At 38.9% G+C, this 19432-nt stretch overlaps 1 protein-coding gene across 15 annotated transcripts in view; it reads left to right on the top strand.

Annotated features, from left to right (window-relative positions):
* Positions 1–19432, top strand: part of DTNB (dystrobrevin beta) — a 256744-nt gene that overhangs the window by 199816 nt on the left and 37496 nt on the right. For 13 of the 15 annotated variants that reach the window (XR_013441625.1, XM_078056068.1, XM_078056065.1 and 10 more), the window contains 3 exons: positions 2401–2488; positions 15144–15229; positions 16300–16413. Coding sequence is in view for 14 of the 15 variants with exons in the window: in XM_078056068.1 (XP_077912194.1) it covers positions 2401–2488; positions 15144–15229; positions 16300–16413 (288 nt within the window). In the remaining variant the exon portion in view is untranslated. Of the gene's footprint in view, positions 1–2400; positions 2489–12102; positions 12198–15143; positions 15230–16299; positions 16414–19432 lie in introns of those variants that run through there. The other 2 variants (XM_078056069.1, XM_078056070.1) reach the window with 1 other exon arrangement.

Raw genomic sequence — 19432 nt, 5'->3', positions numbered from 1 at the left:
TGAAAAAATATATATTTGGAAAGGACTGTTTTCTATATTATACTTCATACCATTTCCCATAGTTTTGCCAGTGTGACTAAATAGCTTTGATATTTTTTGGCATTTATTTAATTCTAAAGTCTACTTTCCTACTTTCCAAGTATGTTTAATAGGCTTTTCCTATGGGAGGGAAGGAAAGGCCTGATAATTGTGCATCATATCAACCAAGAGTGCCTCTTCAGCCAACAGATGATTTCTGTGCAGTCTGTCCCAGCTCCTTGGGTCTCTAGGAATAGAGTTGTCTCATCCCTGGCAGGACAGCTTACTTATTATCAGTAAGGGCAGTTGTCCAGGTGATTAAAAGTTTCCATGGTGAAAATAGAAGCAGAGTGTTGGCAGAGGCTGCAACCTGATATTTCAGCCCCAGAAGATTTATGGGAGGTTTAGCTAAGGTCCTCAAGCGTCCTGGCTTAGGGATTAGGCTTCCTGAGCAAGAACTGGTGGCTGGGAGCCCTGGGAGAACATGAGGATTGGGTGAGTACTGCATTTCTTCTTGATTTATAGTCTAAGGAACTGAGCTTCATGCTCCTCAAAGAAGTCAGAAATTTCCTGGCTAATTCTGAAAATGAAAGTCAGCTCAAGCAGAAAAATAAGGAACCTTTCTAATTTTCCTCTTAATTTTCATTGACCTTAAAACCTCTCATCAACATAAAGTTCTAGTTTCTGGTTGGAAAGCATAGCCAATTAAAGCAACCATGTCGTCCACACTTGGGTGTAAATGACAAGTAGAATTAACCTTCCTAGGGAGATGGAACACGATGGAGGAGAGGGAGCTTTTTTGCACAGAGGAAAAAATTAAGTTTTTGTTATATCCCTTGCCAAAACAAAGGGCAGTAACTTTAAGTCCCATTTCTTAGGTTGCCAGTCCCTCTATAATATTATCCACTTGTATAATGTTCATTTTTGTTGTTTTTTTAAAAGATAGAGGTAGTTCTCTTATTTCCAACAAACAACTTTAAGGCACAAATATTACAGTTCAGCCTTGACCTTGGGGCCTTGACCCTAATGTATTAAAGCCAATTGATGGTAGCATGTTGTTATTACAAAATCATCTCATGAGAGGATGATGATACAGACTGACATTTGCATACCTAAAATTATAAAGTATTCAGAAGTGGCACAGGCAGAAGAAGTACATTAAAAAGAAAATCCATCCTAGAGGAAAGACCAAGTTAAGCTTAAAGAATTAGCCACAATGATAGAAATACAGAAAGGTGAAAAAAATCTAGGAAAAATACAGTTGATTCTATACATGAAAAGGTCAGATACATTTCTATCAATTTAACTTCACCCTTCCCAGATCCCCCCCCCAATCAGTAATTATTACAAGATTTGACCAGTATTGAACTCATGTCTTTAAATTTTTTCTTATTACTCATCGTGTTGCTAAATTCCATTCAGAGGTTTTTGGAACACCAAGAACCAAGGGCCAACATAGAAGCAGGCCATGACAGCCATCTTGGGGTCAGTTGTCATCACCACTGTTACCTTAAAGCATCTGCCAGACTTAAACAAACAGAATTCTATAGCCACAGTCCTTATTAATCTAGGAGTGCCCTGCTATGGATAAATGACAGTTGATGTAACATGCTAAACTAAAGGAGTCCATTATTTCATAATCCAGTCAAAAGGTCATTGCATCACATATACACAGAGCTAGCCTACTACTCAAGAATGCTTCCTTCATCCAGGTGCAGCAGTATCTGATATCCCACGTAGGTCTTAAAGACCTTAAAGTTAAGGTGCTGGTACTTTTGTGAAAGAGTAATGGACTAAATTAATTCACTCTAAGATGGGGCTCTAATTGTGGAACAAACATGGTGAAAGAAGAGAAAGACACATCGAAAGGGAATGTTTGATACCATGGATTCTTCTCCAGCTTTACCATATGTTGGACCTGCCCTTGCCTGGGCTCCTCAGTTTTCCTCAGTTGTTCAGCCAGTGTTAAGTGTACTTTTCTTTAGCCCTCTGTTTTTCATGATGTTTTAGTTTTCTCTTGATCTTTTTAAATTCAAGACCTATGTCTAAAAGTTATGAGTTTTTCTAAAACATTTGATTAGAAATCCCCCCTCAGACTTTGCAGATGCTCTGTCTTTTCTTGGACCTTGCATTCAAAAAGAAGTGCCCCTTCTTACGGCATAGGAGCCAGGGGGATGCTGCTGAAAAGAAAGGGCATGTGTGGTCTCATCATTTCTCTATAAACCACCTTTCAGAAGACCATTATTATCTATGACCCAGGCCTCTTGTTTCTTTTGCTACCATACTTTTTTATAAGCTTTCTGCCATCTGTTCTTTCTAAGAGAAAAGCAAGGGTAGGGAATGTTTAATAGACACCTGTTGAATTTTTTGTCTCTTTGGCAGTGTCCTGGATAGTCCAAGCCGACTGGATGAGGAACACCGACTTATAGCTCGCTATGCTGCCCGGCTGGCTGCAGAAGCAGGAAACATGGTGAGTAAATGAAAGGTCCTAGTAGAGTAGCAGAAATTAGCATTATTTTAATATACAAATGGTAGGTGATAGTAAACATGAAACTTAGAAGAATAGGTACCTCAGGAACAGAAGGAGAGGAGTGGGTTGTTTAGGGAAGGGATTATAGTGGCCTTTAATTTTATCTACAGTATCCTCTATAAAAAATGAATCAAGAAAATCAAAGAGGGGGCGCCTGGGTGGCTCAGTCATTAAGCGTCTGCCTTCGGCTCAGGTCATGATCCCAAGGTCCTGGGATCAAGCCCCGCATCGGGCTCCCTGCTCAGCGGGAAGCCTGCTTCTCCCTCTCCTACTCCACCTGCTTGTGTTCCCTCTCTCGCTGTGTCTGTCTATAAAATTAATTAATTAATTAATTAAAATCTTAAAAAAAAGAAAATCAAAGAGCTAGAATTTGGTTCTTTAAAAAGCAATAAAATTAATTACCCCCTAGAAATCCTGATCAAGAAAAAAGGAAAGAAAATACAAATTACTAATATCACAAATGAAAGAAGGGACATTGCTACAGACCCTATAGTTATTATAAGGATGATAAGGGAATATTGTGAGCAACTTTTTGCCAATAAATTTGACAACCTAGATGAAATAAGCAAATTCCTTGGAAGATACAAATTAGGGTTGTCTGGCTGGTTCAGTCAGTAGAGTATACAACTCTTGATCTTGAAGTTGTGGGTTCAAGCCACATGTGGGGTATAGAATCTTTTTTAAAAAACGACACAAATTAACAAAACTGACTTAAGAATAAATAGAAAATCTAAATAGTCCTAAATCTGTTAAGGAAATTGAATTTGTAATTAACTTCCCACAAAGAAAACTCTAAGCTCAGAGGGCTGAACTGTTGAATACTATCATATATTTAAGGAAGAAATAATAACAATCTGACATAAATTCTCAATAAACAGGGGAAGAAGGTACACTTTCCAAGTCATTTTATCAGGCTACTCTAAACCTGAAAAAAGAGCCATTACAAGAAAATAAAATCCATAATCAAATTCTCTCATGAACATGGATGAAAAAATCTTTAACAAAATATTACCAAATTGAATGTGGCAATATGTAAAAAGGATAATACTCCATGATCAAGTGAGATTTATCCTAGGAGTACAGATTCATTTAATACATAAAAATCAGCCAACGTATTTCACCATATTAGCAGTTTAAAAAAGAAAATTATAAGATCATTTCAATAGGTGCAGAAAAAATATTTGACAATAATGCCCATTTATGATAACATTTCTCAATATACCAGGAGTCAAAGAAGCTTCTTCAATCTGATAAAGAACACCTACAAAAAAACCTACAGCTAATATTATACCAAAAGGTTAAATTTTGGAGTATTTCCTACCTAATATTGAGAACAAGCAAAGGTGTCCACTTTTTACCACCTCTATTCAAAATTGTACTGGAGGTCTTAGCCAGTGAAGAAAAGGGCATAAATGTTGGAAAGGAAGAAGTAAAGCTGTCCTATTTGCAGACGACATGATTATGTAGAGACAGTCCTAAGGAATCTACAAAAACATTCCTAGAACAGATACATGACTTTAGAGCAGTGTTGCAGGATACAAAGTCAGTGTACAAAAATTGATTATATTTCCATCTATAGCAGTGAATAATTAGAAAACTAAATTTAGGAAAAACACCATTTACTATAAGATTAAAAAAACATCAAATACTTATGGATAAATTTAATGAAAGATGTTAAGACTGAAAACTAAAATATTGCTGAGAAGAATTAAAGAAAACCTAAATAAGTGGAGAGGTTTGCCATGGAATATTCACATTCAATATAGTTAGGATGGCAAATTTTTCCAAATTTATCTGTAGATTCAATACCAATCCAAATCCCAATAAACTTTGAAGAAACTGGCCAACTGATTTTAAAATATATTTGGAAACCAGAGGACTTAGAAAAACCAAGTCTTTAAAAAGAGCAAAGTTGAAGGACTTAACAACTCTACTTGACATCAAGACTTACAAAAAGCCACAGTAATCAAGAAAGTGTGATATTGGCAAAAGAATACACAAGTGGGACGCCTGGGTGGCTCAGTCGGTTAAGCGTCTGCCTTCGGCTCAGGTCATGATCCCAGGGTTCTGGGATCGAGTGCCACATCAGGCTCCTTGCTTCTCCCTCTGCCTACCTCTGTCTCTCTCTCTCTCTGATAAATAAATAAAATCTTAAAAAAAAAAAAAGAATACACAAGTCATCCATACAGTAAACTCACATGTATAAGGTCAGATGACTTTTTTTTTTTTAACAAGGCACAAAAGAAATTCAGTTGGGAAAGGAAAATGTTTTTAACAAGTGCTTCTGAAACAACTATATATTTATATGAAATAAAGAACCTCAACCTCTTCCTCATACTTTACATAGAAACCAGTTTGAAATGTATCATAAATTTAAACATAAAAGCTAAAACCATAAAGCTACTAAAAGAAGGCTTAGAAAAATATCTTCATGTCTTTGGAGCAGGCAAAGAATTCTTAGAGGAATCATGAACTGATAAGTTGGACCTTATTGAAAATAAATTCTTTCCTCATTAAAGGATACTATTAAAAAGACAAAGCACAACCTGAAAGAAAATATTTGCAACACGTGTCTGACAAAGGACAAACTATGTAACGAATTCCTGCACCTCAAATTCCTGCCCAAATTTTAAATGGTCTAAAGACTTGGACAGACACTTCACAGAAGAAGATATACAAATGGGCAATAAGCACATAAAAAGGTGCTTGATATCATTAATCATCAGGAAAATGCCAATTAAAACCATAATGACCCACTAGAATGACTACAGTGAAAAATATTGACAACATCAATTGTTGGAGATGAGGTGGAGCACATGGAATTCTCATACATTGCATACCAAAAGTACATACAATTTGATTACGTGTACATGAAATTCTAGAATAGGTAAAATTGATTTATAGTGATGGAAATCGCACCAGGGACTGTTTCTGGGAATGGGGATATTGAATAAAGGTAAGGAAACCTTCTGGATTGATGGAAATGTTCTTCATTTTTATAGAGGTGTGTGTTACGAGAGTTGTATGTATTTGTCAAGACCGATTGGATGGCATACTTAGGATATGAGCATTATATCTCAATTAAAAGAAAAAGGAACCAAGAATGGTGAATATGTAAGTTTGATTGCATTGAGAAATGGCTACCCCAGGATTTGCCATGGGTTTACTGCAATTTTGAAATAATTTATAATAAAATGTTCTCTTTTTTCTTTCATTTCAGCCCTTTACTTTCCTTGAAGAGTTATGTGCATATTAATATCCATTTCTCCTTCCCTCCCTCATGTATGTATTCATTTGGCAAATATTTATTTTGTTCCTATGATGTGCCAGATTGGATACTATGATGAACAAATGATTCCTGCTCTCATGGAACTAACAGTCTAGTGAGAGAGACAAACAGTAAACAAATACGCTATTAAACTTAACTATAGGGGCGCCTGGTGGCTCAGTCGGTTAAGCATCTGACTCTTGGTTTCAGCTCAGGTCGTGATCTCGGGGTCCTGGGACCGAGCCCCGCATCAGGCTCCCCACTCAGCGGGGGAGTCTCTTTCTCTCTCTCTCCCTCTGTCCCTCCTCCCACTAGTGCTCTCTCTCTCTTTCTGAAATAAATAAAATCTTAAAAAAAATAAACAATTACAAATAATTAGGTACACTGGAGGAAAAATGGAAGGAACTATGAAAATGGAATGCAGGTCCCTGACATACACTGTATGGCCTCTGTGAGGAAGTGTTACTTGTGTTGAGATCTGAAGATAAGAGAATTCATTTTCCTGAGAACTAAAAAGGACTGAAACCCAAAGCAGCCCCTGGGCCACTGTTGCTGCCACTCCTGCCCTATGCTTAGGTTTTAATTGTCTTGAGGTGCAGTGGGCAAAACCTTGTATGTATGCAAAGTGGAGAGTTGGAAATGAGGCTTTCACATTAAGCTAGGCCCCTGAAAGCATTATAACCCGGTGAAGGTACAGTGTAGAAGACCATCCGCCAACACAAAGGTAGTACAAGAAAGCTTTAGGTTCTCCTCCTGTTGGAGTGGAAGAGGTCTCCCCTGGGGATTCACAACCTTAGTCCTGTCTGTACTTGTGTTGGGTGCATTTACATTACTTCATAGATTGAGAAACACCAAAGTAAAATTTTAATATAAAATTAATCCTACGGCATTGAGGAGAAGCAAAATATAAATCCTCTCCCGAGGTTAACATTCTCAATTGAGGCCAAGCAGTGATTCCCACAGAAAGAGTCCAACTAAACACGAACTCCTGAGCATCTCTGTCAGTGACTTTAGATACTAGAATCATTGGCTATAGAATAACTATGTTTAAAATTTCTTCAGACCTGAGGGGCGCCTGGGTGGCTCAGTCATTAAGCGTCTGCCTTCGGCTCAGGTAATGATCCCAGGGTCCTGGAATCGAGCCCCACAGGGGGCTCTCTGCTCAGCGGGGAGCCTGCTTCTCCCTCTCTCACTGTGTCTCTCTCTGTCAAATAAATAAAATCTTTTAAAAAAAAAAAAATTTCTTCAGACCTGAAAGAAGGAATTAAAAACATGATAAAAGAAAAGACTATCTAAAGAGACTGGTGATGAAAACAAACCAAATAGAACATAAACATTTTAAAAACAAAAGTTGCTGAAATTTAAAACTCAGTGGATGGGTTAAATGTTAGGTCAGACACAGCTGCACAGAGAATTAGTCTGCTGGAAAATACATGTAAGAAGGTTCCCCAAATGGGGGGCGCCTGGGTGGCTCAGATGGTTAAGCATCTGCCTTCAGCTCAGGTCATGATCCCAGGGTCCTGGGATTGAGCCCCACGTTGGGCTCCCTGCTCAGTGGAGAGCCTGCTTCTCCCTCTCCCTCTGCTGCTCTCCCTGCTTGTGTTTGCTCTCTCTTCCTCTCTCTCTGTCAAATAAATAAAAATAAAATCTTTTTAAAAAAGAGGAAGTTTCCCAAATACAACACAAAAAGGTGAAAAATTTGAAACAAGGTTTTCAGACATGGAAGATGGAGAACCAACAGTCAACTCATTGGAATCCCCCCTCCTCCCCCCCCCAAAAAAGGAAAGTAAATTTATTTTCTATTAGGTGAGAAAGTATTTGAGGGATTAATGGCTGAAAAAATTTACAAAATTGATTCATGACATGAATCCTCAGACTGAAATATCACAATGAGTCCCAAACTGGATAAATAAAAATTCACACCTACGTGTATCCTAGTGAAACTGCAGAATACAAAGACAAGATACTCAAAAAGCAACCAGAGAGGATAGATACCTACAAAGAATTGATAATTAGATTTCTCAACACCAAGAACAATATAACAATTGTTTCATTAACAAAAAAAAACCCTTTATTTAAAAATAAATAACACATCCAATTATATCCAGTCCCACTAATGTTTATGTTGAAACTTTAAGAATTTTCTTTATGAAAAAAGATAGTCGAATATCATTAATATACTGAAAGTAACTAAACCTGTCAAAGGAAAAGGAAAAAGACTTTTTCTGGCCAGGATTGAGAAGGGTCCCGGTGAGACTCATGCTAAAAGAATAATACTGATGGCTAACTTTTATTGACTGTTTACTATGTGCCAGTCATTATTCTAAGTGCATATTTTAGCTCATTTATTCATAAAAACAATCTCATGAGAAAACTAATCTTCCAAAAGGTAAGGAAACTAATCAAGGTGACAGTTTGTAAGTGGTCCAGCTGGGACTGGGGTACTAGTCTGCCAACTACTGAGATTTAGCTACAGAAGGTTGTAGTTCAGGAAGAGCATTAAATCTGGAAGAAAAGAGGAAGACAAAAGGAGGAAGGATCTGAGGCTGAAACAACAGACTATGTGAGCATGAAGGGAACACCCAGTGTGGGACAGGGGGCTGTTTCAACTTCTGTGAAGGCCCTGAGCTCGGAGGTTGCAGCGCCTATAAGATGCTTGTGTGGCTAGAGCCCCGAGAACAATATTTGGAGTGAAATTGGACTAGACAGGCAGCCAGGTGTCTCAGGACCGTCTTCCATAAACATAGTATATTACTTTTAGGAATTGTACCAATTTATCGTTACTTCTTCATAGAGAAATAGAGTAACGAAAGCTTCCAATGGAGAGTTCTTGCTTTGTTTCTCCTCAAAAAAGTAATTTATTCCTTTGGGTTTGTTTAGACTTCAAACTTTTCCTTGAGAATCTAGTATTAGGTCACACATCTGACTCCTAACATTACAACTCTAAAGGTTAGTGGAAAAGAACAAAATGGAGGGGGCGGGGGAAGTCAGGGAAAAAGAAAAGTTCCATTTAATCAGTTACACCTTACATGTGTCCTCAGTCAGTCACAACTGTTTAGGTCATTGTAGAAATTAGAATTTATAAAATTAAATTTGTTGAGATAGACAGCATTGTGGTTGAATTTTTAAAATGAAGTGTATTTAATGCCATGATGTAGTCTTAACTGACTTTACCTCATGCTTTTAAAATATTGTAAATAAAAGCTCCAAAGCCATTTGACCCTGGAAAGGAGGTCACAGTTCTCCTTTCCTGCAAACAAGATAAGTCTGTTTACACCTGATAGTTTCTGATGCCATTTCTCTAATTTGTGTGAAAATGATCATTGTTAGAGTGGTCTTAAGACGAAATACTGATACGGTCCCTTTCATCTTCAGTTTGTTTTCCAGAGTGTAGTTATCTTATTAAATATTGGGCCTCTCAGGAAGGATTCTTCTTGACTAGATTTCTGTTAAACAGAAGACTACTAATCCGCTAATCTCTCGCTCATACAAGTGCTTTGCATAAAGTGGGTGTAGTGCTCAAAAGAATTTATTTATAACCTGCCAGGTAGGCTTTGTATTGATTTTTCTTTTTTTTTTTCAAAAACCTTCTTTCACAAAGAAAGACCATTAAATTACTTGAGCAGCCAGCATTGCACCCCATGGAGCGCCTCCGTAGCAGATCCATCCTGTCTCCGTAGGTGACAGTATGGCCACTGAAACCTCTTCAGGCTCACCCTTGAACAAAGAAATTCGAGGTTGCTTAGATGAGCTAGGAAAGCTCATTTGTTTTCCTGGAGTGCCTAAATTCCTTTAAAAACAAAACAAAACAAAATTACAGTGTGTGGTAATCATAGTAATAACAGCAAATTCTTAAAATTTCATCACCAACATCAGCAACATTGGATGTAATCTGAGGAGGGTTTGGGGTGGTTTGTTGTTGTTGTTGTTTTTTTTTAATTTTTTTTTTCTTTATGAGAACTTCATTATGGAAAACATGGAAGAAATGTGAAAGGGGAAATAGTGTGTTGTCATCCCACCTCACATGTTTCCCCGAGAAGCTTTTTTTCAGATAGCTCAGCCCAGCCTTCACAGCCTTATCGCTTTGCCTCCTCCAGGCATGCACCATTCCAGAAATATCCTTATGGCTTCTTACAAGTAAAGATCAACAGTATCCATGTGGTATTTCGCACACAGTTAATGACTCAAAGCCCCTGTAAAATAGTAATTGTCAAACATGGATACATATTATAATCACATGTGAAACATTTAAAAAATAGATCCTTGGCTTTGCTTCCAACCTACTAAATCAGAATCTCTGTGTTTAGAGTCCATTGATTTTTATTTAAAAAGGAAAAGCAAAACTTCAGTCTTCTGATTTACAGCTAGCTAGGGACCCACTACCCTAAAAAACATTGGGTTTTTGAGAGAGATTAATAATCCACAGCCCTCCATTTGGTCTAAACGAGATGGGAGGGTGCGGCGTGCCCCTGGGATACAAAGAAAGCCTAGCTGGTATCAGGCATATCTCTGGAACTCATCCTGCCAAGTTCGTACAAATGGGAAGCCTCCAGTCCTTTTTTAGGAGGTTTCAGAAATGCGTGCTACCAGATTATAGTTTGCTGACTACGTCGGCTTTCCTTGGTTTTGTAACATTTGCCCAGTTTTACCCGAAGGGGTCTTGTTTTCTACCCTGAGCCACCCAGGCGCCCCTACTCTGTATTTTTCACATGTATCTCCATCTCATTAAAGATGATAGAGCTCTGTGAGATTACCTAAACCTAAGAGAATGCTCATGTAACAGAGGAGTTGATCCTCTTCACATCTCTTTCTGTAAATATTCCCATTTTACAGCTAAGAAAATAAAAATATAGGGAAATAAAATAACTCAAGGTTTGCAGTGAGTAGATAGCAAAACCTAGGACTCCTCGCTAGCCTATCTACTTCCATTCTTCGCTCACTATGGTAAATTATATAGGAGCCAAAACAGGGTTCACTTTCTATAAACTTTTTATTATAGAACAGTTTTAGATTTACAGAGAAATTGCAAAGCTACTAGAGTTTCCAAATAACCCATGCTCAGTTTCTCCTATTATTAACATATTAGCATGGCACACATATTACAATTAATGAGCCAATACTGATGCATTATTATTAACTAAAGTCCATACTTTGTTCAGATTTTGTTAGTTTTTATCTAATGTCCCTTTTCCACTGCAGGATTCCATCCAGGATAGCACATTACATTTAGTTGTCATGTCTGTTAGTCTCCTCTGGGCTGTGACAGTTTCTCTAACTCTCCTTGTTTTTGATGACCTTGACAGCTTTGAGGAGTACTAGTCGAATACATTGTAGAATGTCCCTTAAATGGGATTAGTCTGATGTTTTCCTCATGATTAGACTTGAGTTACAGCTTTTGAGGAGGAGGTAAGCGCCATTTTTCTTCCATTGTATCGAGGGTACATAGTACCAACATCATTTATCACTGTTGATGTTGACCTTGATCACCTGGCCAAGGTAGTGTTTGTCAGGTTTCTCCAACATAAAGTTACTTTTTCCCCGCGTTCCACACTGTCCTCTTTGGAAAGAAGTCACTACGGACAGCCTGTACTGAAGGACTGAGAGATAAGCTCCATCTCCTTGAAGGCAGAGTATGTACCTACAGTATTTGGACTTGAGTCCATATTTCCTTGTTCAGAATCCTACAGTGGCTTCATACCACTTTCAGAATGAAATGGAAACTCTCCAACGCTAAAAGGCCCTTGGTGGTCGGGGCCCAGGGTCATCTCCTAGAGTCTGCTACCAATTTCACCAGAGCCTGCTCTGTTCCATCATACTGACCCGAACACACCCAGATGGAGCAGCTGCAGGCCTTGGCCTCTGCCCAGCACACCCATCCCTTAGCCCAGCACCTGGTTTGCTTCCCCACTTGACTGAGTCTCTGAGAGCCTTTTCATTATCACCTCATTCAAAAAGAGTCAGTCTTCTGTCTCAGTTTACTCTGTTTTGTTACCCTATATTTCATCATTGAATTTATCACCTCTGATGGTCTGTACTTAGATCTTTGGTTCCTTAGCTTTCTCTCCCAGCATCATGTAGCTACACGAGGGTGGGGCTGTATCTTACTCATTCATGCATCCTACTTCCTAGAACAGTATCTAGCACATAGTAGGTGCTCAGGAAATATTTGCTAAATAAAGGAATGAACTAGTTAATTTTTTAAAGAAATCATTCTTAGGTCTCTTGTGGTCGAAGTATTCTATGTCTTTATGAACTAATAATTCCCTTTCTGTCTTTTTCTCTTCAGTATCCTCGAGGCATTTTAGGAAGAGAGACCTGGCCTGCCTTTCTTTTTTACTTTTTTTTTTTATAAAAGAAGCAGTGTGGAGTTTAAGATAGTAAATAAATAAAATCCTAAGTTTCTCTGTTACTTAATGTACACTTGACTGTGTTCCGAATTTGATTGGGTGAAATAAGCCATCATAAACACTTACCCCTGGGGGCTCTCCCTGTTGTCAGCCCAGTGGAACTGCTGCCTCAGGATAGAAATCTTCTTCCACCCACGCTTCTTTGTACTTGAGTAGCAATACTTCTTGGTGCCAAAGAATCTCACCTGGTTAGGAATTCCTGCCGATAATAACTCTTGATCCCTGTTTTAACCTCTTCTTTGAAAGAAGCCTCAGCCTTGCAGTAACTGAAAACTGAAAAAATTCTTTAGAAATATCCAATGAACGGGCACCTGGGTGGCTAAGTCGGTTAAGCGTCTACCCAAAGGTCATGATCCCGGGGTCCTGGGATCATCAGAGAACCCACATCGGGCTCTCTGCTTAGTAGGAAGTCTGCTTCCACCTCTCTCTTTGCCGCTCCCCCTCCACTTGTGCCCTCTCTCTGTCAAATAAATAAATAAAATCTTTTTAAAAAAGAAAAGAAATTTCCAGTAAAATACTGTGAGGTTTTTGTTTGCCATCACGAAGCCAATTCATTTTAGAGCCCATTTCCTCATCCATAATTTTCCCTGATCCCATGCTAATAAGGAGCCATTTGCTTTAACTCCAGTTTTCAGGAATTGGAAAGCTGTTATTCACAGCAGATTCAGTCTCAGGCAAGCCATTTTTCTGAGGCTCAGCTCTGGCTCTCATAAGATTCTGGAAAGAATATAGAAAATTTGCTCAATTGGCTGTTGGTCCACTCTAAAAGAAGAAACATCACCTTTTTTTTTCTTTTAAGAAAAAAGTATTTGGTAAAAAAAAAAAAAAGCCTCCCACCCACATTTGCTATGCTGTTTTACCCCTGTTTATTTAGGAAATGCCACATGAAAAGAATTACTTATTGCATCTTTAAGCTCTAGATAGGAAACAAGGTTTCTGCTTCATGGTAGGTCGTGCTTTGGGTAGAACCAAGTATGTGCAGAGTGTAAAGCATAGCCATTGCAGAGCCTTCCTTTTGAGCTTCCATTCTGGTTAATGAAAAAAAAAGGGAACCATCACCTATGCATCCTTTTTCCTAGTTTGTGTTGATTGGCTTCCATATTCTTAAAGGAGGTAATAAGGGTCAGGAATGTCAGTGGATATGCAAATCAAAATGATTTCTCCAGAGAAGATATGCAAATGCCCAATAAGCACATGAACGCATGCTCCACAGATTAGTCTATAGGGAAAATGCAAGTTGAATTCACAAGGAGATACCACTTCACACCTACTAGGAAGACTACGATCAAAAAGATGTACAATAACAAGTGTTGACAAGGATATGGAAAAAATGGAACCTTCATAAATTGCTGGTGAGCATGTAAAATGGTGCAGCCACTTAGGAAAATAATTTGGCAGTTCCTCAAAAGGCAGTTACTGTATGACCCAGCAATTCCACTCCTAGATGTATACCCAAGAGAAATGAAAACCTATCTGTACACAAAAACGTGTCCACAGATGTTCATAGCAACATAATCAAAATAGCCAAAAAATGGGAAGAACCCAAATGCCCATCAACTGTTGAATGCATAAACAAAATGTGGTATATCCATGTAACAATATTGTTCAGCCCCCCAAAAAATGAAGTATTGATACATGCTACAACACAGATGAACCCTGAAAACATTTTGCTGAAAGAAGCCAGACATAAAAGATCACGTATTGTATGATTCCATTTATATGAAATATCCAGAATAGGCAAATCCATAGATGGAAAAAATAGGTTAGCAGTTGTCAGGATGTGGGTGTAGGGGGAATGGGGAATGACTGCTAATGGGTATGGGGTTTCTTTTGGGGCTGATGAAAATGTTCTGGAGTTAGTGGCAGTAAGTAATCTTGTAAATATACTAAAAACCACTGAATTGGACATTTCAGTGGATTTTATGGTATGCAAATGATATCTCAATTAAAAACGGGGGGCGGGCACCTGGGTGGCGCAATCGGTTAGGTGTCCAGCTCTTGATTTCAGCTCAGGTCATGATCGCAGAATCCCAGGATCAAGCCCCATGTTGGGCTCTGCGCTCAGCACAGAGTCTGCTTGGGATTCTCTCTCCCCCTCTCCTTCTGCCCCTCCCCCTCCTTGTGCTCTCTCTCTCAAGAAATAAAATCTTTAAAAAACCCCACAAATTAAATATTTCACATGCACTAGAATCTGGTTAAAACAAAAGACAATGACAGGTGTTGAAGATGTGGAGAAATCGGAACTGTCCCTCGGTGGGATTCTAAAATGGTACAGCTACTTTGGAAAACAGTTGGATAGTTCCTCAAAATATTAAATACAGAGTTAACATATAACTCGGGAATTCCACTCCTAGGTATTTACCCAAGAGAAATAAAAACATATCAACACAAAGACTTGTAAATGAAAATTTACAGCAACTTCATTTGTAACAGTCAAAAACTGGAAACAGTGGAATACTATTCAGCAATAAAAGGGAAGGAGCTCCTGATTCATGGAGCAACAGTGACAAACCTCAGAAACATCATGCTTAGTGAAAGCCAGAAACCAAAGACTGCATATTGTATGAGTCCATATATATGAAACTTCTAGAAAAGGCAAAACTATAGACAGAAAGTTATCAGTGGTTGCCTGTGGTTGGGGATGAGAGTGGCAATTGACAACAAACCAGCATGAGGGAATTTTTTGTGGTGACGGAAAATGTTCTAAAACTGGACTGTGGTGATTGGTTGCACAACAGTTTAAATTTACTAAGACTCCGTGAATGGTATACTTAAAATAGGTGGATTTTATGGTATGTAAATTATACCTAAAAAATCTGTTTTAAAAAACCAGTAGTCTAGGACTCAGGATATAGTTTAATCACACACACACACCAAAAAAACAAAAAGAAAAACAACCCTTTCTTTCTCCTCACTGTAGACCCGTCCTCCCACTGACTTGAGCTTTAACTTTGATGCCAACAAACAACAAAGACAGCTTATTGCAGAACTAGAAAACAAAAACAGGTAAGAATGCAGAGGTTGAGCCAGCTTCTAAAGTCCAAGATCATCATGTGAGTATCTGTTTCTCATTTTCCTTGTAGATTAGCTGGCTTTTGACTGTAAAGGAAGACCCCACCTCAGTGAATATAGGCCAGACCAACTCATGGGAATGCCCCTACTCTAATCTGTAGATCTCTGCACGCTATACATTCTGGTAGCTCACAGCCCTGCTTACGTGCCCTCAGGTGGATTCTTTACTCCAGTGCCTTCTCCCACCCACCAGTTCCCCTTCCATGATTCCGTTTTCCACTCCAACCCCCTTTTGCTCTGTCTAGTCATCTTATCCTGGCCCACTGTGTTGTGTGTGACTGGTCTCTCACCACAAAGCCATTTAAAGACACAGAGAGGGATGCCTGGGTGGCTCAGTCAGTTAAGCGTCTGCCTTCGGCTCAGGTCATGATCCCAGGGTCCCGGGATCGAGTCCCACATCAGGCTCCTTGCTCAGCAGGGAGCCTCCTTCTCCCTCTGCCTGCCGCTCCTGCAGCTTGTGCTCTCTCAAATAGATAAATAAAATCTTAAAAATAAATAAATAAATAGATAAATAGATTAATTAATTAATTAAAGGCATGGAGACCAGACAGCACACCAGTATGCCCTGAGAGGCAGAAACGGGGACAAGGAGTTGGATGTAACGTAACAGGCACAGGAAGAAGAAATGGCAGCTCTCATCATTCAGCGGCTCAACAGGAAGAAGAGAGACAAAGACGGGAGAAGTTAGCATAGGACCCACATCAGGAGGTTGCAGGGAGTTCTTTTTTCCTTTCCCTAGAAAGGAACAGAGCTTTCTAGTGGTGGTTTTCCTTTTGTGGAGATTTTTCAAGTTCTTGAGAAGAGTATTTATATCACTTTTTCTACCACAAAGGATTGTTTCATTGAGGAAATATGAAGTGCAGCAGTGTTAAGAAGGTGGCTCTTTGACATCTTGGTCATTCGGAAACAGAACAAGATTGGGAGAGGCCACTGTACTACAGTTAGAAGTCCTGACAGGAAAGAGCGAGCTGTGCAGCCATCTTTCTTTCATCTGTCCTCTCTAGGGAGATCCTGCAAGAGATCCAGCGTCTCCGTCTGGAGCATGAGCAGGCTTCCCAGCCCACCCCCGAGAAGGCGCAGCAGAACCCCACATTGCTGGCAGAGCTGCGGCTGCTGAGGTAAGTATCTGCTACAGTAGGAATTTATGTGTCAGGGAACCAAACTAGTGGGATAGAATCTGTTTATCACTATAACTAGTCCTGTCAGAACAAACGCATTCCACTCATTCTGTTACCGCTTCAGGTGTTTGGCTTCCATTATTCATGACTCTGAGAACTTCAGCCATCGTTACAGAACCAGGTCAACACCATTCTCCAGCTCCATGACAAGCAGAGCAGTGTTTATACTTTTGTGATTGCTTTAAGACCATTGTGCTACAATCTTCTTATCTTGTTAATTAGTCTGACTTTAAAGACTCTTGGCAGGAATAATGCTCTTCTGTCCTATGAGTATATTCTCCTGGTGCCTCATGGAGCAGGACTCTGTTGAAGGAGAAGGGTGCTTGCTACCTATGCACATGCTCAGACACAAAACCAAGTGGGAGTCCCTTGCACCATGGCTGTGGAATCTTCCCACTTCAGCATAAATACAAACTGTCTCAGGACTGGGAGACTAAAGGGCACAGGATCTGACTAGGGGTAGAGAGCAGCTTCAGCCCCCATTCGGATGCTATTTTGGAGGAAATGGAGAAATCTTCTAGAAGACCATAACATGAAAGTGAACCAGTCAAAGCTATTAGGGTCTTATATCCTATCAGTCTTAGAAAGATGTGTGTGTACTCTTTGGTAAGTGAAGACATTTTGGACACTAAGTGACTTGATTTTCACCAGACCTCTAAATTTCCAGAGTGGGTTCTTTCTGTGTAGGTTGTAACATTTGACATTCCACAGTTGATTTTTAATGTGCTATCACCTGGGATTCTGCATAGCTATCCTTTTTTTTTAATTAACATATAATGTATTATTAGTTTCAGAGGCAGAGTTCAGTGACTCATCAGTCTTATATAATACCCAGTGCTCATTACATCGTGTGCCCTCTTTAATGTCCATCACCCAGTTATCCCATCCTCCCCCAGCCCCCCAGCAACCCTCAGTTTGTTTCCTATGATTAAGAGTCTCTTATGGTTTGTCTCCCTTTCTGGTTTCATCTTGTTTTATCTTTCCCTCTCTTCCCCTATGATCCTCTGTTTTGTTTTTAAAGTCCACATGTGAATTAGATCATATAATTGTCTTTCTCTGATTGACTTATTCCACTTATAGCTGTCCTTTTTTAATTCTTCTTTGGCTTAGTCATTTAGCTTCTCAACCATGATTTCTTTTCCTAGAGAATGGAGATTATTGTTTTTCTGTAACTATCTGTCTAGATTTATATCATCAATAAATAAGTCATAAAGAATTTAAACTGTGCAGATGAAAATCATTAGAGATATAGAGATTTCCATTCTTCTGAAAATTCATTTTAGTTTCTATATTTAATTGGGCTTGAGGATTTGGTTGCTCTGCGGTCCTCTGTTGCATGCCTGGGATGTTGGCAGGTTGGTGCTACACTAGGAAGTCTGGGAGAACATGTCCTGCTGCCTCAAACCCAGTGTAATTCTAAACTCTCAGCATAAGATACAACTGTTCTGTTTCCCCACCACGGCTCAGGCACAAGTAACTATTTTGTATTTAGCAAAGCAAAAATGGTTCTACTCCAGTTTTAACTGCTGCTGGAACTGGGATTGCTAGAAGTCCTTTATTAAGCTGGAGGGGTCTGAAAAATATCATAGATTTAGTAGGCAAAGGGCTAAGTCCAGTGGTGTCATGTCATGTAGGCAGCAAGAAGCAAGAATTTAACCTAAATCCAAGGAGGGTCTAACTCTTGAGAAGTCAGGAAGTATTTAAATAATCTCAAAAGCAGCTTCCATTATCATTGAAGAAAGAGGGACTATTTCATAATTGTGCAGGATCGATTGGTTATGCATACAGACAAAACATACTGGCTCTTTGCTTCATACTGTAGAGAGAAAATACCACCAGATGGATTAAACATGAAGACAAAACTTTAAAACTTTAGAAGAAAATGTAGGGAATGTCTTTTTTTTTTTTTTTTTACGATTTTATTTATTTATTAGAGAAAGAGAGCATGATCAGGGTGCGGGCAGAGGAGCAGAGAGAAAGGAAAAAGCAGACTCCCCGCTGAGCAGGGAGCCCAACATGGGGCTCAATCCCAGAACCCTGGGATCATGACCTGAGCCGAAGGCAGGCACTCAACTAACCATGAAAGAAGTTGGTAATTCATCTATATTCATATTAAGAACTGTTGTTTATCAAAAGACATATAAAGGGCAAGATTCATTCCTAGGTATCTGACATCCTTCTGGTTTTGACCAATATATAGGAATCCAGGAACTGCCAATACCCAGCTAGTATAATAAAAGAAGATGGAGAATTTCATTCTTAGGATTAGTTGTCATGAATTCTGACAACCAGGGTTGTCTTTTCCCCTTGATTATTATTTTTAATGGCATATTCGTTACAACAGCATGTATATGACAAATGTGTAAGATACAAAGTATAATGATAAAATGAATACGCATGAACCCACATCTACTCATATATTGTTAAAACCGTGTCGTGTAAAAGTGCCCCCGATCCCATTTCCTTGCTTCCACCTTCTCCACAGAGCTCACCTCTATCCAGAATTTGGTTTATCATTCCTTTGCCTTTTAAATAGTATTATCAAATATATGTGTATTCCCACATATTGAAGTGTTTAGTTTTGTGTTTTGTTTTTTGGGCTTTCGAGAAATGTTATTATATGCATATAGTGGAACCTCCCCCCCCCCCCCCGCCCCAGTATTATGCTTCAGGATCCTTCCATGTAGCTGGAGTTCATTCATTTTCACCACATATTATAATTACTTGGTTATGCACAGCACAGGGAAAGAGTACTGCATCCAGTCTTAAAAGTTCAGGGAAGAAAGGCTTTCTAGAAAACTGAATGAGTCAGTTTCTCTTTATTGCATTTATAGCTGCACTGTACTGGAAATTTAGAGAGTATGAAGACTAGAAAACAATGGTTCCATCTTAAAAATTTATAATATAGTTTTGAAAATAAATGTAAAATAATTTTCTAGTCAGTTAACTAATATTATAT

The sequence above is a fragment of the Halichoerus grypus genome, chromosome 10 (assembly GCF_964656455.1).
Source record: "Halichoerus grypus chromosome 10, mHalGry1.hap1.1, whole genome shotgun sequence".
NCBI lineage: Eukaryota > Metazoa > Chordata > Mammalia > Carnivora > Phocidae > Halichoerus > Halichoerus grypus.
Note: the sequence above shows the minus strand (reverse complement) of the source record. Positions and strands in the feature narration are given on the sequence as shown.